Here is an 18,049-nt window from a genome sequence, read left to right as displayed (position 1 = left end):
CCTTATGCTCAGCTTTGGCTATGCAGATCATCCATGATCATTCCAATAACCAGAAAATGATTATAATACATACTTGCAACAGTCCTTTCCTATATTACAACTTACTGGTGCTCTGAAGGTGACCTAACCCAGAATGTATAAAAGATAAGCACATAGTTCTAAGCCCAAAGTGCTTTTATGATCAGATATCCAGGTGGACTAAAACATGGTTGAGGTCAGTTGAAAGTTGATTTAGGAGTACTGTTTAAAACTGGCTCTGGAACAAGAAGAGTTGGATCTATCCCTCAAAATGTCACTTTCCCCCTGGGCTTTATATCAAACACAAAAAATATAACAAATAAAACAAAACACAACAAAAGACCTTACTTTGTTTAACATAGATCAAATAAGTAGAAAGGCACAGAACCCTAGATCTCACATGGAGGAAAAAAGCACCACCACCAAATGCTTTTGCCAGCTGTCCACCAGTTTAATGTTCTCTAAATGAACATATTTCCAGAAATATTATCCCAGAAATTTTATAGATTCCAGACTGTCCCAGAAATACTATAATTTGAATCCCTTATTCTTTGTTTAAAAAATAATCCCATATTCGATTTTTTTTAAATTGCATTTTAGGTTTTGGGCTACATGTGAAGAACATGTAAGATTGTTGCATAGGTACACAGACAGCAGTGTGATGTGCTGCCTTCCTCCTCATCACCTATATCTGGCATTTCTCCCCATGCTATCTCTCCCCAACTCCCCACCCTACTCCTCCATCTTCGATTTTAACTGAACATAAAAAAATTAGCAGATGTTTACAAAGTAGAAATATAATATGTTTATATAACTTTGCTAATCATTGCTTTTAGGAATAATTAAAATTCTCTAGCCCTTGTTAACCTCACCTAAATCCACAGAAGTAAATGTTCTGGAAGATTTCAGAAGTACTCATGATGATGAGACAATTGAAACTTGAAGACCAATATCAAAGTAGTCACAAAATCATCTTCCAATAGCAATAATCTCTGCTTCTCAGTAAATATAATAAAACAATTTGAGAATTCTGGATTTGGAAGGGATCTCTGAGGCATAGACAGAATACGGCTTGCCAGGCCTATAACTCCTTAGTTTATAGAACCAGGATTAGAATTCAGGTCTAATGCTCAGGCCCATGGATGTTCCATACTCTCACTCACAAACTCCCAATAATTTCACTGTTGATCGTCACAAAATAAAAATAAAAAATCCCTGCATATATGCATAGGAAACACATACAGATGTTTATGCAGCATTGTTTATTATAATTGAAAAACTAGAAATAACTTAAACGTCCTTTGGAAGGAGAAAAGATCAGATGGGGCTTATTCATCTCACTCAATACCATATACCAGTTAAAGTATATCAATTCATGTTCTATACATTAATATGTATTGATTTTGTTGCAGGAATAAAAATTATACAACAGAATACTATGAAAACAAAATTAAAAGATGTTCCCCACAAAACCTTCTTACATGAAAATGTATATTTTGCTCTGTAAGTTCTTACCAATCTCAGCATGTTTTCACAGTTCAAAAAAGCTACAGACAATACAAATAGAAATTATGTTTATCACTATAATTGGAAAGTTCAAGGCTTTTCAAAACCACTTGCACCTACATGTTATTTCTTCTAAATCTTGAGCTGTTGGTGTCAATCTCCTCATGTAGGGCCTATTAATAAGACTTACATTTACTTGCTTTCTGTGATCATTAATTACCTTCATTTGTGAGAGACAGAGTTCTCAGGACATCTTGAAAAATATTTTTTTCTCCTGAATTAGAGAATTCTTTATTAATAAGTTACATAAACAGGAAATCTGCTTTAATATATTGAGCAAATTCAATTAGATGATTATAATGCAATTTGCTTCTTTGTGATGTGGAAATACTATGCAGAATCTTGAAATGTTAGAGGATGTTTTGGTAGTTGCTATAAAAGACCACTTTACAGATGGCCCAAAGAAGAAAAATGACTTCCCTAAAGAAATGTAGCTAGTGATAGGCAGACCTGGGATTAAGACCCAGGCTGCTGATTAGAGCTCTTTACACTACATACCACGTTACTTTTGGGGCATCACAAACTATATCCACACTGCCCAATCCCAGAAGAGAAATTAATCAGTCCAGAGATGAAAACAAAACAATCACCAAAAATCCCCAAATGCTAGTTCATTGCTCTAATAATTTCAAGTCCAATATTTGCCAAATATTCTTTCACTTTTCGACTGGTTACGTGGAAACTGATCTATCTACGTATCTCCAATATAACTCTGGGGCTTTGTCATATGTACATGTACATGAATTTTATATACATCTCAGTTGTGTATATATTTGAGGTGTGTGTGTACATCTGAAGTCTAAAGACTGTAACGATACCTTGAGAAAGCTTCTTGTTGTCCTCATGTTCCCGAATCTCCATCTGGAAAATAATTAATATCCATTACGTAATATATATGGAAGCATTAACCCACTTGCCCCAGTGGGCTAGTTAAACATAAGAGCATTATGATTGTTCTGCAACAGATTTGCAAGACCCGCTTTCAGAGATGCCTTTGTCCAAAGGGAAAATCTCCCACAATGTTTGGAATAAGTCTCCTTATGGGACTTTACCGAAAGGGGCAACACTTGGTAAATATTTTCATCTGTGAAATCCTCTACTCCTGGGGAATACATACTGACTATTTTAACTTTCTGGTCAAAGCATTCTTATTCATTGCTGTAGCCATTGTTAACAGTTTAAAATTAGAATGTTCAGCATTTTTCTTCTAAAATATATTATTTTCCCAAGACTTTGATTTTGGAATTGTACCAAATATTTCTGGATATATCATTAGTCATAGCAGAATTTTTTTTAAAGTGACTCTCTTCAATTCTGGTATGTTGTCCTTATGCATGCAATCCTTTCTTTTTTAAATTGTTGTCCATGTATATCTTAGAATTAGTAAAAAGAATGTTTAAAACCGTAAAACGATAAACATTTTGGGAGAAGCACTTTGATCTCAGATCTTCTGTAATTGGCATTATTTTTCACTATAAGCCAACCATATCTTTGACTCAACTGTCATGTTTTTATTCTCTTAATACAATCAAAAAAGAAAAACACTCTATAGAAAGTAATTTCCTTTTTATAATGCAATCCCAGATTCTATTTAGCTCATTTAGGTTTGTTTTCTGTTTATTTGCTTTTCCAGGGGCAAAAATATGTTATTTTATTATCCTGGCTTAAAAAATATTAAGTCATAATTTCTGATTTTAGCAGTAAAACTAAACAATTTTGGCTCTAGCCAGGTATTGTGAAAACTCAAGACATTTAGGTGCGACCGAAAGAGATGTTAGTAATTCCAATCGTTCAGTTCCTGCCTTTAGAGTATTCTCTGAATTGTGTTGGAGTATGTTATTGCGTTGCTATGAACTACTGCTGCCAACTTCCACCCTAGAGATGGCTATATTTCAGAGATGAGTGAAATGATACTTGTAAATAAGTTTATAATCATTAATAAAGCTTATCAAACAATTTAAGCTCTTTGGAAATACACATCCACTATTATAATTGTCTCTTGCTTAATTAAAACCTTTAATAAAGACATGAAGACTTTTAAAAATGTATAAAAACTCTAAAAATTAAATTTGATTTCATGATGCTTATTTGGTTTTTGTAAGTTTCAGGTGTCAAATTATTTCTCCTTAGAGATCTTGGGGCAATTCCAATGTACTGTTTGAAAATCCCTAAGAATATTTTTCTTTAAAGTTGACAACTATGCACTCTGGGATTCATATGCTATATTTGCAGTATGACGATTTTGTTCTGTTTTCCACCATGGCCTTTTCATACACTGTCTCTCAGAAATGAAAAATTCTGCCTTGAATGAAGAAGTTTTAAACTTTCTTTAAAATAATAAACACGATATTTTACATGTTTATGGCCACTTAAGTTAAAAAAAAACTCTGCATTTACACGTGTCATACTGTTTCACTCTCAAAATTAGTCTTGTAAAGGGAAAAAAGGCATTAAGTTATTCAATAAATTGAGTGCCTGCTGCATGCTAGGCTCCATGAAGGGGCTGCGTGATAGACAAGGCGGTCCCAAAACATAAAATTTCCTTGGGAAGGTAAGACACGGACAGAATTAAAGGCAATAGGTGTAGTACGTGTCTCTTCCAATTGAGAAAGAGAGGGGCAAAAGGGGACTTCTTTGCCACTTTGTGCCAGGAAAGGCACATGTATTATCTCCTAAAACTCTAAAGTCATGTTTGGGGCGTGGTCTCCACAGGATCTGCACAGTCTACTACAGTGTGAGTCCTCAGAAGGGTCCTTTTAACGTCGTGATGGAGTCTTAGACATGATGTGGAACTGGCCTTTTTTACTCGTGAAAACACTGAGGCTCAGGGAGGTGAAATGACTTGGCCAGGGTCACACATAGTGATAGCCGCAGGAGCGCGGCTGGAACCAGGTCTTCTGACGCCAGCCAAGTGCCTCCCTACATCTCTACTCCCTGTGTTAGTTTTGGAAGCTATTTGCTTCCCTCTCGCCCCTCTTCTGGGTGGGGGATGTCACTTTCAGTGAATTGACAGACTTTTCAAAAATAGAAGGGTGGAAAAGACGTTGGAGAAAAGTTTGCTTTCGGCTAGTGAAGAGGCCTGATTCGTTCCAACACCATTTATGGACCTGCTCGTGTCTGGCACTGGGCATCCAGGATACAGCGAAAACAGATTCCCAGCCCTCAAAGACTGAAAAGGGGTCTCTCCCTAGTTAGGGGCGTCTCCAGGTCCTTGATGATCTCCTCTAAGGAGCGGTGCCCAGGTCTCCCCAGGGCTCACCTGCCGGCGTCTGCAGTCCCCCCAGGTCCCGAGGACCCGCGCCACTGGGCCAGGCCCAAGCAGCACCAGGCCAGGAGCCCAGAGTCCCCGCCGTCGCGCCAGCGTCGCGCGCCTTCAGTCGCCACGGCAACCAGGGAGGTGCTGACCCCTGACCTCGAGGCCCCGCCCCTTCGCGTTCCCAATACCAACATGGAGAAAGCCAACCCGGAAGTGCCGCCGCAGCCGCCCTTCGGGTGCTAGGAGCCGCCAGCCGGGCCAGGCCGACGCCAGCGCCGGTTGCCCTCAACTCGCGGCCCGCCCTGCGTCCCGCAGTCGCCTGGGCGGCCGCGTCCCCCGCCCACCTCCACTCCACCCCCCCGGGCGACCCGCCCTCGCCCAAGAGGAGGAGCTGAGGCGAGGGGGAGGAGGAGGAGGGAGAGGTTTGCTAGAGGGAGCGAGGCCCGGTGAGCCGCCGGCGGTTCGTATTACCGGGGTCGGGAGGAGGAGCAGGGCCGGGCCAGCGGACGAACGCGGGGCGGGCGGGAGGCGCTGAGGCGTCTGAGGCTGCCCGGCCGCAAGGAGGCAGGCGGGAGGCCTGGGGTGCAGAATTGGGGCGGTGGGCTCCCTCCACCCCCTCAGCCCTCCGCCCGGGCCCCGGTGGCCAGGCCTCACGTGCCCGCAGGCCTGGGGAGGTGGAGACGCCAGGAGCGGGGGTTCGCGCGGAGGCCTTCACGGCGCGGCCAGGTGATGGTGGGTCCCTGTGTTTCTCCTGACGAAAGGGGACCCTCGGAGCGGCCGTGCCCCTGGGCTGCCCCCGAGAGGCGTTTTGACATCGGCCTTAGGGAAGTCGGGGAGCCCTGAGCCCGCCGGTCTCCGTTAAGTGCCCTTAGGATGCAGTGATTAAGGAATTAGGCTCTCCCTCCGGGAGGGGCACTGCCTGTGCGTGTGAACTCGTGTGCAGAGAAACAGGACAGGATGATGCTGTCCGAGCAAGCCCAAAAGTGGTTTCCAACCCACGTGCAGGTCACAGTGCTCCAAGCCAAAGATCTAAAGCCAAAAGGCAAAAGTGGCACCAATGACACATACACTATAATTCAGCTGGGCAAGGAAAAGTACTCCACCTCTGTAGCTGAGAAAACCCTTGAGCCAGTCTGGAAGGAGGAGGCCTCTTTTGAGCTACCTGGATTGCTAATGCAGGGGAATCCAGATAAATACATTCTTTTCCTTATAGTCATGCACAGGTCCCTGGTGGGTCTGGATAAATTTTTAGGGCAGGTGGCAATCAATCTCAATGACGTCTTTGAGGACAAACAAAGAAGGAAAACAGAGTAAGTTATGTAATTTATTTTAAATTTGGGGGAGTTTATGTCTTATTTATGGGTTTTCTGTTCCTGGAAATTATCCGCATACTTCGGGCGTTGGTTTTCGGACTGAAATATGACCCAGTTTTAAGCACCATATTTGCATGAATCTGAAGTAAAAATAGCACTCGTGGTGAAATATTTTTTAAATGGAATCATTTATAATCCAGCTATTTCTGTTAGAGGTAAACATCTGTCAGATTGAGTATTCTGCGGTGGATTTTAAGTAAATTAACATTGTTTCAGTATAAGAGGACTGGGTCACAGTATTGACCAACTAGAACTTCGTATAAATTGTTATGGATTTTAAACTTTACAATTATCAATGAAATGGAAGATCAGAAATTAAATTTGCCAATGAAATGTTTATGTGTTGCACTTTGTAGCTGTCAGAAGATAAATTACCAGGTTTAGAACTCAGTATTTCATTTCAACATTATAAACACAGCCTTTATTTTAGCTCAGCCATTTTCAGGGGCAGTACGCCTTGATGGGAGTTCATACCTGTTAGAAGAAAAGAAAGTTTTAAAAGTAGGTAACAACATCCTCAACTTCAAATGCACTAACATTTTCCTTTGAATTTGCGATTAGATCAGAGCTATTGTATTACCTCGGAATTGGTTTTGCAAAGCTATTGTGTTTAGACCATATTAAATGCTGTAGGATTGGAGACAATGATAAATTCTTGTGATGAAATGATTCGATGACATCTTCAGTGGCCTCTTCAGCATAACTTTTGAGCTTGAGTTAGATATATTTTAATGTAAAAAATCATAATATAAATTAACACTAGGATATTGTGTCTTAAATTGAAAAAAAATATATGCTTTTAGAGATAGGTATATTCACCCCCTCCTTAAACTTAAAAGAACATTAATATTAATGAAATTAATGAGAGAAAAATACTGGTTGAACTTCTTAGGACTTTCCATTTTCAAAATAGTGTTGGTGTTTCATTCAGTCATAAATGAATTTATTTACTCTTTTAAAAACTGTCTTATAATGATATTTTTCTTCAAGGTTGTGTTAATTCCTGACATTTTTAAAGCAGCTATCTCTTGTTCTTCTCTTTACATTTCTGCTCTTAGGCTTCTCTTGATGGTAGTTTTTTGTTTCATTTTAAATCAAGTCATTACCTAAGATCTAATATATGTAGAATAAAAGTGTAGAGAGATCTCTACACTTTCCTCTGGGAATGCAAGAGGAAAAAGGATAATATTTAATTGAGATTAAAATATTTTAGAAGGAGAAAGTTTTTTAAGAAGTGTAAAGTTGAATATATATCAGTGATTTGAATAGTAAAATTATTTGATACCTAAAGAGTAGCATTCAGTTTCCTCCGAGGGATTCTTTATCAAATTGAAAGTGAAAAATGGATCATTACCAAATAATCTGTTTCAAATTGCCAATTTTGGGTGACACTTAGTAAATATTTAAAGTGTTTTGAATGTAAACCATTAAGTATATTACAACATCGAATTTCTCCCTTGATTTATAGTACTTTAATGTTAATGGATCATGTATTTCAGACCTCTGAAACATAACTTTTCCAAGTGAAAATAGGCCCAAATGTTAACCCAAAGAGTCTGAGGATGAAATAATCTTTTGCAGTTTCTTCTAGTTTTACTCCTGGTCATGGGCAACATCACAGTTACAATACATTTGATGTGAGCAATACTCTAATATTGTGGTCTCTCCTTACAGAAATTCTCTACTGGCTATTATATAAAATTGGTTAGAACTTCAGGGGGACAATGCTTTTAAATGTTATCAACAGGGTTTGTGATGTTATTGCATTCAAAGTGACTTTCATACGTTATTAAGACCTTAACATTTTCTTTGTGGATAAATGGGGACCATGTATTTGATGAGGTATCTTTATTGGTAATATTTCTAGTTTTTTAATATATTTAATAGCTTCCTTTTCTAGCACAGCTGTACATGTGGCCCAGTAAGAGACAGACTTGAGCCACCGGTATATTGCAAGAAAGATATTTAATATTCTGTACATTGCTAAACCATGTCAGCATATTCCCCAGTGCTTTTTAGAAAACTGTTTTGAGTGATGAGGACTACCAGCTGACTTAGAAGTCCTATGAAACTGCTGGGTGTGACACTTTTTGCTTTTTGACACTGAAGACATGTATTTACAGCTTGTCTTCCAGTTGTGTCATGATAAAGAAGTATGACAGCTAAAATTATTACTTATTTTCTTACCTTGAAAATGAACCAATCTCTCTCTCTCTCTCAAGGAACAGAACCCTTTGAGTGGGCCTGGGAAGAGAACTTCTCTGTCTCCTCCTTTAAAGGATGTCTGGGTTGGTTCTGGCATGAGATTTAAAGAACTAATACAATGTTTAATAATAGAATGTTAACATCATTGATGCTGTTATGTAATATCCATTGATTTTTTACAATAGAAGTAGGCGATGTTGATTTTTTTTTTAATGCTCATGAAAAGTAATAACAACCAGAGTCTCTAGAGTTATATATGACTCAAACATATGCAGATTTTAGGACATGTGTGTCTCTGCGGTGCACCTGTGTCCTGGCCTCTGGCACCCTTACTGCCAATTTTGTCCCATTTCTGACCACACAGCACCAATTGCTTGGGAATCGTTCCCACATGTGTGCTGGTTTTTGAACATAGACCTGTGCCCACTAAAAATTGAATGGAGGCCATGTATAGTTTAAATCTAGCACTCCAGAGGTGAAAAAAAGTCAGCTAATCCAGTAAGCTTCAAATGCTGCGTCTTCATTTATCTTTCTGAAGACTGGAAAAAAACAAATGCTACCTCCAAAATGATTCTTGAAGATCTCATTAAGACATCCCTATTACATCATTTTCAAAACAAAGCAACTAAGTTATTTTTCGTTCCTACATTTTCGATGAGTATATTAGTAAAAGTTCTTTGCAGTTTTTCTTGGAGGGTGGGGAATGGACATGATAGTGTATTTACAGTTTGTAGTCAAACACTGATTTGCTTTATTCAAGTTTATCCTGGTCTTCACAGTTCCCTACTGGAAAATAAAACAATATTAAAAAAATACACAAAGTTGTAGCTTATTTGTAAGAATGTAGTTCTAGAAATAAAACTTGAATAAACATTTGATGCAAGGCAGCCTGCCTTCTAGGTGCTTATAGTCTAGCAATACAAAATTTGCATTGTCTTTCTCTTTAGCTCTCATGTCTCCTGATTAAATACAGTGTCCTGCAATATGTGCTAGCCATGTGGTTAACCTTATTAACATGTGGTTCATCAAATAAGAAAGAACTATTTTCCTGCAGATGTTATTCATCAACTTTAGATTTTTTTCCTTATTGACTTTAATCTGACATTGGGAAGTTACACATCATTCCTTGTGCCTCAGTTTTTTTTATCTATGAAATAAAGATGTTAAAGTAAATGATTGATTGGTCTTATTTCTTAAATTCTATGAATTTTGACTACCCTTACCTCCTTCTATTTTGGGGGTGATTCATTTTTTTTTGCCTCATATTTGCTTTGATTTATTATATACATGCTCATTTTTGCTTGCATGTTTTTTGGTACATTTCTTGCAAAGTATATTCACCTATATTATATAAAGCCTGAAATACTACAGAGTATTTCTGAGATACTGTTTATCAGATGTGTTTCTCTCCTTATTGAAAATGGGACTGTTTTCCAAAACTTTGAGTTAACTGAGTATATAATCTGCTTCATTTTCAGGCTTTTGAGCGCTCAATTGTATGTTATTTAATGTTGTCTATTTCACAGAGTTTATTGCTGTCATTTCTTATTTCTTCAGATTTAACCCCTGTTTCTTCAGATTTTACCATTTGCCTTACATAAGGGATTTTCTCTGTTTAAGTACTCAGGCTATTGCTATTATAAAATATTGATATTCTAAAAAATTGCTAGTTTTGATGCAACTATATCTGAATTGCTCCAATTTAATCAAAATATTTTTCTTGTTACTTGCTAAGATGTAGCTGGTATTTATATCAAGTGCCAGTTCTCTGTTCTTCCTGGAAGACCTGTGAACCAGTATTTCAACTTGATATACAGTAAATGTAATCTTCTCCTAGCATATCCGGTTGGTAACAATGAAAGAACGAATGCAAAATTAGATCAGAGTTCCTTTGTAGCTAAGAAAATGCGTTACACTCGATTAGAACTATATTTAAATAATAACCTGTCTGCAGGAATGGATATTATGCCTCATTGCTAAGTTACATGAAAATATTGTAGAAACTCTCAGGCTTGATTTTGTAGTTTTTTGGCTGTTTTCCTACAGAATGACCACTTGTGACATGGACAACTGGAGAATTTCTCATGTATAAAAACACTATGAAACCAAAATATTGCTTCTTGTAAATCATTTAAACATAGGTAGTGCAATACATTGAAGTGACTAAAACGTAAGAGTTGGCTTCATTTGCAAAATAATTTTTGTTTGTTATTGTCACAGTAGCAATAGTAAAATGAAGCAAATAAATTCAAACAGGAAGAATTCTAGCTTTTTTTTTTTTCTTTTGAAGACGTCACAAGATTATTTTTTGTCACTTGCATTTTACTTATTTTGCATATTCAGGAAAAGGCTTTGATCCGTTTTATATCAATCTAAGTGACATCATATGCTGTTTTAATGATTAGCAAGCTATATGTAGTGATCTCCCATATTAACAAAATTCTTTTGCTACTTTTACATAAGTAATATTTTGGGATGGAGCCAGGTATTTATTATTGTATTAAAATGTCATCAGTATTCATTTTATATTGCTCAAAACTATTTGTATTGATGAGTTCTTTAAAAGTCTCTGCCTCGGTGTCTTTTAATGTCACAAAATATCCTTAGACTATGAGCAACACTTAATCCCATATGGAAAACTTCTATCATTGATACAAATTTTTTATGTTGAGTGATTTTCAAATCACAAAAGAAAAGATTATCTAAAAACATTTTCAAACTTGCTAAAGACCTATTCCTGCAGTATATTACATCATCTATTACATCGCAGAAACAGTGATCATTAAACTAAGCAATGAGTAAACCCAGAAATACCGTGGCTGACAGATTCTTGTTAAGGGCTTTGATTGCCTTTATATATAGTTACCTTGTCTAAAAAGCTATTTGTATGTAACAGAACTCAGTATCCTCTTTTCATTATGTGTTACAATCCATTTTTTTTCTTCTGTTTAAGGTGGTTTAGATTAGAATCCAAACAAGGAAAACGAATCAAAAACAGGGGTGAGATAAAGGTCAATATTCAATTTATGAGGAACAATATGACTGCAAGTATGTTTGACTTATCAATAAAGGACAAAACCAGATCTCCTTTTGCAAAGTTAAAAGATAAGATGAAAGGTAGAAAAAATGATGGAACATTTTCTGATACGTCTTCTGCAATCATTCCAAGTACTCACATGCCCGACGCCAATACTGAATTTTCAGCTGGTGAAATACAGATGAAATCCAAACCAAAAAAGCCTTTTCTTTTGGGTCCTCAGCGACTCTCATCAGCGCATTCAATGTCTGATTTATCTGGGTCCCACATGTCTTCTGAGAAACTGAAGGCTGGCACCATAGGTCAAACACATCTTCTCAGACACCAGTTAGATTCCTTTGGAGCAGTTCCAGAAAGTGGTGAGTGCCACATTCTTGTGTCCTCATTGGTCTGAACTACCCTTTTAGTTTTTAAAGTTTAATTTCTAAATTCAGAAAATAAAAATAGCAGTTGCTTTGTAGTATTTTCTAAATTTAGTCATTCATCAAATATTGAGTACCTACTATACCTCAAATTGGTAAGCTCATTGAAGGCAGAGCTTGTCTGCATTTGTATTTTTATTATTAGATGATAATAAAATGAGTGCCAGTCTCCTTTCATGGCCTGGCTGCCTTTTTTACTGCTGTTTCTACTGTCTCAAAACCCTCAGCATAAATGAATGTTCCATTCATCATAAAGTCCCTAGAAGAAAAGTTTTACATTCAGAAGTAAGTTAAATTTAATGCCAATGAAAAAGTCTCTGAGAATTTTTAGCATTATCATGCCAAGCAGAACCTCTAGTTTTGACGTTATAGTTTATATGATTGTGAGCTGAATAAATTACTGATGGTCTAGCAATATGCTAATTGTTATTAGCCCAGGTACTTCAGACTGCTATACCTTAGCATTTTAAGATTGTTTTCCTTGATTTTTTGAAGGTTAATAAGTTGAAGTAGCTAATTGCTCTCATTCTAAAAGCAGCAGAATAACACAGAATGTGTCAAGTAGTGTGATGTCATGTGTCACTGATTATGTACTAACTACAAAATTGTTTGTAGGAAGTCTCAAATCTCCACACAGAAGAACATTGAGCTTTGATACTTCTAAAATGAACCAACCTGACAGCATTGTGGATGAAGGTGAATTGTGTTTCAGAGGACAAAATGACCCATTTACAAATGTGACTGCTTCATTACCCCAAAAATTTGCAACACTGCCAAGGAAGAAAAATCCGTTTGAAGAAAGCAGTGAAACATGGGACAGCAGCATGAGTTTATTTTCAAAACCAATCGAAATAAGAAAAGAAAATAAAAGAGAGAAAAGGGAGAAAGTTAGCCTGTTTGAAAGAGTTACTGGAAAAAAAGATAGCAGAAGATCTGATAAACTTAACAATGGGGGATCTGATAGCCCTTGTGACTTGAAATCACCTAATGCATTTAGTGAAAATCGCCAGGACTATTTTGATTATGAGTCAACCAATCCATTTACAGCAAAATTCAGGGCTTCCAATATAATGCCATCTTCAAGGTAAGCTTAATATGGGGGAAGTTCTATTTGGGAAAATCTTGTACTTGAAACTATCAGATATTTCTTTTAAATACTAGAATGTTTTCAAGTTGTTTTATTTTCCTTGAAGAACATTTTTATTTCTATAATTAAATTATAGAGCCAAGCAAAGTTGCATATATATTTGGAGCTGAACTTTTTTATCATAAGAAGATAAAAGACACTTATTCTCTGTCCTGGTCTACTTCCACTTATGTGAGCCAGAAACTCACCGAAACTTAGAAAACAACATGGCTTGTGATGAAACATGGAGAGAGTGAATTACCAGTGGGTATTATTTCAAGCCAGAAATTTAGGTGATATGTTTCTAGGGATTTGCTCATGAGCTATCTGGAAAGGACCAGCAACAGCCCATGGGCTACTCTTTAAGAAATACCAGCTTCAGTAGTAATGGTTTTCCTAATAGATGTTAATTATTCTTAATAAATGGCTATTTAGAAGTAGTTTTTATTTGAGAATGTTTGTTATTGGAATTCAGTGTCCCTCATGGGTTCTGTAGGTAACACCTAAGGGATCTAATGATAATTTCTAGTCAGAAATAATCACTCATGAGAAAGATTGGATTTTCAAACTTTGAGTTTTCAGTTATATATATAATGGTGCTTTTCTTATTTCTTAGTATATCTAAATTTATATCTAGATATGTAAATTTAAATCTATATAAATATATCTATATAAATTTATCTACATAGATATAAAGTTAGATCTGCTAAGGAATAAATTTAAATATGGTTATGGATTTTACAGAAGTAAATGATGAAATAGCTGATTAAGGAAACTTCAAGCAAAGGATACATTTATTGCCATCTTAAATATAGTTGGCCTCCCCGTATTTGCAGGTTCTGCATTTTTTGATTCTATCAACCATGGATTGAAAATATTTAAAAAATAAGAAATAACAATATAGGAATTAAAAAAATACAGATTTAAAAAACAGTACAGTGTAACAATGATTTACATAGCTTTGTATTGTGTTCAGTATTCTAAGTAATCTAGAGATGATTTAAAATATATGGGAGGTTGTGTATATGTGCAAATACTGTACCATTTTATATGGAGGACTTGAGTGTCCCTGGATTTTGGTATCCTCAGAGTCCTGGAACCAGTCTCTCTCAGATACTGAAAGACGACTGTGATTATCTTGGAAGAGCATGCTAGAGTGTTTGCCACGTAACAGAAGATTTTCTTCAAGACAATAATGTAGAATATACAGACCTGAATGGGAATGCTGGCTTAGAAGTGCTGTGACCTCCGTAAACCTCAGCATCTCCATCTTTGAAACAAGGAAAATAATCCCGCTTGATAGGATTCAGTGAGGATAAATGATATTATATATAAAGTACATAATACAAATGCAGGCCCTAAATAGAGAACCCATAAATGGTGACTTCAATTATGTTTGATGTATTGTCATGTTATATTTTACTAAAAAACAGTGCTTTGTTTTGTCCCACTAGAAACAGCAAATTCAGTATTAACAGTCAATCACGCTTTTAGGCTGTGCCCTTCCACCTCTCTTACATATCTTACATGATATTTTAAAAACTTGCTTTTAAAATTTTCAAAGTGAAGTGTACTTTTTTTTTCTTTTGCCTATAAATGGATATTTGCCATGGTTTAAAAGAGTATTCAGTTCTGTTTATAGACCATACTCCAGAAAAATAACCTTTTTATCATATGCTATCAATATTTTATTGAAGACTTCATAGGTTTGATATGCCATTCAAAAATATTTTGATATTTTATATAGCGTACTTCCCATATTACATTGTCTTAAATTATATGGGCAAATAGAAATATATTTGCTTCTTTCCCCCTTTACTAAACTTTTTTTTAATAGAAGATTGTTGGAAACAACTGTCTGAGATAACTTGGAGATTGGGCAGTTTAGCTAATTTTAGAGTCAAGGAAAACCAAGAAAATGGAAAATGGTAGGAAAATAGTGTTTTTACATTATGGGTACGTATGGGAAAAGAAAAAGCTTATGAGTATTCTCAAATCTTTGATTACCCTATACTTGAGCTGTTTACATGGACTGTTACGGGTTTTAAAAATGAGTGTGGCATTTTGACAGATCTAGGCTTTGTTTTTAGTTACTTTATTATTAATGGCTCTTTCTATCAAAATTAGAGATGTTTTATGATGTATAAAATGATTGCAAGTATAAAAAAGTTGTTTTTTGTTTTATGAATTTCTCTTCTTCATATTTATGGGATGCCAGATATGAGGACAGAACATTTGTGGATTCCTAGGAAGTTATTCTTTTTGCATCACAAACCATCCGTGTGGTAAATATGAAACATTTGCAGTAAAGGGATAATTCTAGTTAATCTTATAAAAAAGAAGAATTGAATATAAATAGACCCAACAAGAGAGTGCACTTCACACTTTTGGCAAGCAGCTTTATCTTGAGTGGAATTTGGGATGATATTGCCAAGGTAGCGTTGTCATTACATAACGGTATATTCCTATTTTTCCTCCCAGTATCAACCCTCAGTTATCTGGGACATTGTAAATTTCTCACGTTAACATCCTAACCGCATGCACTTTTGGAGCTACGGACTCACATCAGTAGGACACGTGCTGTGAATTTTTTTCAGGAGGACTAAATAGACCTATTTACGGTTTCCTGGCCTCTTGTGGCCAGTGTTTGTGAGAATGCTGAGCAAAGTTAAGGGTAAAATACATAGCTCTGGAATTGCATTTCCTTCTTGGTGGGTGAACTGGCTCACTTGTGACTGCAGATACCTAGGAACCATATTGTTACCCTCTGGTTGAATAATGTATATGATTAAAACTGGAGAATTTTCTTTATGCCAAAAATTTTAAGATATACTAAGGTACACTTTTTTTTTTTAAAGTTAGACTTTATTTCTTAGTGTAAGTAAAGTCTACCTGAAGAAAGTATTTTGGAAACCACAAAAAATACCACATTTTGATTCTGTCCTTGGAATAGGTTCCATAGTTTTACATAAAACTGATAGAGGAAATTAGGCCTTTTCTTGGGTTACTTCAGCAAAGAACAGGGCTCTTTGAAACACTTTTTCCCAAAGTTACTAATTTGCAGTCGCTTAACGCCCCTGTTTCTTTGGAGCCTTTCCTGTTCTCATAGGGAGACATAGTTGTTCACTGTGCTGCAGCATTTGCTTACGTAAGTCCTACGTGGGCATGACATTGTTCACTAACAGCTTAGTCTCACTTTTCTTACCCACTACCATGAAGAGTTTGGTGGCAGGATCTGCATTTCATTCCTCTTTTTGCCCTGAGTCTCCAGCGTGATGCTTGGTAGGTAGTGTATTAGACATTTTGAATAAATGCACACAGTATAGCAGACCCGTTTCCTAAAATGCTACTCTTGTTCAGTTAGCCTCCTACTTCCACACCTGCTTGTGTGGGCTGTGAAGATCTTTCTGATAGACTGAAAACATATCCATAAAGGCAGATGTATGCAGTTCTGTGTAAAACTGAACGTTGTTAAAAATGTAAGTTTTAAAGGATTACTAAAATGTGATATTCAATCTAAATAGTACATTTCTGGAGTCTATTTAGAACTGTGTATAAGGATAGGTTGTCAGCTGTAATAACCCCAGGTATCAGTGGCTTATCACAGTAAAAGTGTATTGCTCACTCTTGTCACAAAGCAGTTCACTGAGAGGGTGATAGGAAAAGTGAGTGCTTTGTTCTATGCATTCACCGGGCTTTGCACAGTCTCAGGAAACAGACTTCTTCCTTCTTGTGATGCTACCATTTAACACATAGCCTCCAAGATCAGTGCAGCAGGGGAACAGAGAGAGGATCAAAGGAGGGTCATTTCTGTGTGGCAGGCCAAGCACAGTATGCATTACTTCCACATATGTCCCATTGGTTAGAGCTCACCCATGTCCCAACCTCACTTTAACTTGTGAAGAACTGTGACTTAGCTGTTTACCCAGAAGGAAGCTCAATTGGGTTTAGTGAGCTTACAATATTGTGTGTGCCATTGATGCCAAATCAGCTTGCTACTAAGAAGTCGGGATGCTGTCCAATGCTGGCATGCTGTAAAACTCCTACGACACATATACAGTAAGTAGAGTTGGAGTTCTTGTAATCTTCAAGAGAATATTTTCTCAGTTTATTATTGGCACTAAGTTGTATTTTAAAATTGCTATTAGTCGTGCTTTTTAATTGTAAGTCACAGGTAGTTTAGCATCATCAGTATCAACTAATTTTTTTTTATCATTTATCCAATAAATTGTCAACTAACTTATATGGTTTATCCCATAATTTGCAAAGTAATTCTTTTTTTAATCAGCAGTATATCATTTGCTAAAAACAAATGTGCCCAGATATTTGTTATACCATTTTCAATAATTTGTTCACAACAAATTATCTTTTAATAAATTATAAATAATGTAACAAATTATAAATAATGCTATCACTAGGCTATTTTTTCACTTAAAAGTGGAAATGATGGGCGTTTTCATCAAGCCAAATTTGTTGATCCTCCCTCTTTCTTTTTCTTTCTTTCTTTTCTTTCTTTTTCTTTCCTTCCTTCCTTCTTTCTTTTCTTTTCTTTTGTAACTAGGACATAGCAAGTTCTGGCTTATTTAAGACTTCACGGAAGAGAGGTATACCACTTCCAGGTCTGACCCATGGAATGTCCTCTTAACACAGTCCTCCATTTTGCCTCTTTCTCCATATTATCCTGTACCAGGGATTGGCAAAGTAAGATTGGAGGCCACATCTGGCTTGATGCCAGTTTTTGTAAAGTTTTATTGGAACACAGCCACATTATGGTCATTATTGTGTTATAGTGGTAGAGTTGAGTAGTTGTGACGGAGACCATATGGCCAGCAAAACTAAAAATATTTATTATTTGGGCTTTACAGAAATGGTTTGCTGACCCCTCAGTAGCTGAATGGAGAGGATCTTTGAGATGGGCAGAGCTATAAGTAGGAGCAGCCTGGGTCTCTGCATGCAAGTAGAAGGTCCACCTGACCAGGAATAACCAAGTGGCACTTGTCTGAATAATAAGTTCATGGGATATAAGTTACTGAGGGGTGTGTGTGT

General features: G+C 36.7%; 1 protein-coding gene across 3 annotated transcripts in view; it reads left to right on the top strand.

Annotated features, from left to right (window-relative positions):
• The first annotated feature begins 5,015 nt into the window (after positions 1-5,015).
• RAB11FIP2 (RAB11 family interacting protein 2) overlaps positions 5,016-18,049 on the top strand; it is a 41,915-nt gene continuing 28,881 nt past the window's right edge. For 2 of the 3 annotated variants that reach the window (XM_002756631.7, XM_054243349.2), the window contains exons 1-3: positions 5,016-6,150; positions 11,372-11,814; positions 12,493-12,961. In XM_002756631.7, coding sequence (XP_002756677.1) covers positions 5,798-6,150; positions 11,372-11,814; positions 12,493-12,961 — 1,265 coding nt within the window. In that variant the 5' untranslated portion in view covers positions 5,016-5,797. Of the gene's footprint in view, positions 6,151-11,371; positions 11,815-12,492; positions 12,962-14,092; positions 16,286-16,994; positions 17,406-18,049 lie in introns of those variants that run through there. The other variant, XR_008475697.2, reaches the window with a different exon arrangement.

The sequence above is a fragment of the Callithrix jacchus genome, chromosome 12 (assembly GCF_049354715.1).
Source record: "Callithrix jacchus isolate 240 chromosome 12, calJac240_pri, whole genome shotgun sequence".
Taxonomy (NCBI): Eukaryota; Metazoa; Chordata; class Mammalia; order Primates; family Cebidae; genus Callithrix; species Callithrix jacchus.
The sequence above is the reverse complement of the archived record's forward strand: the minus strand, read 5'-3'. Positions and strand labels throughout refer to the sequence as shown.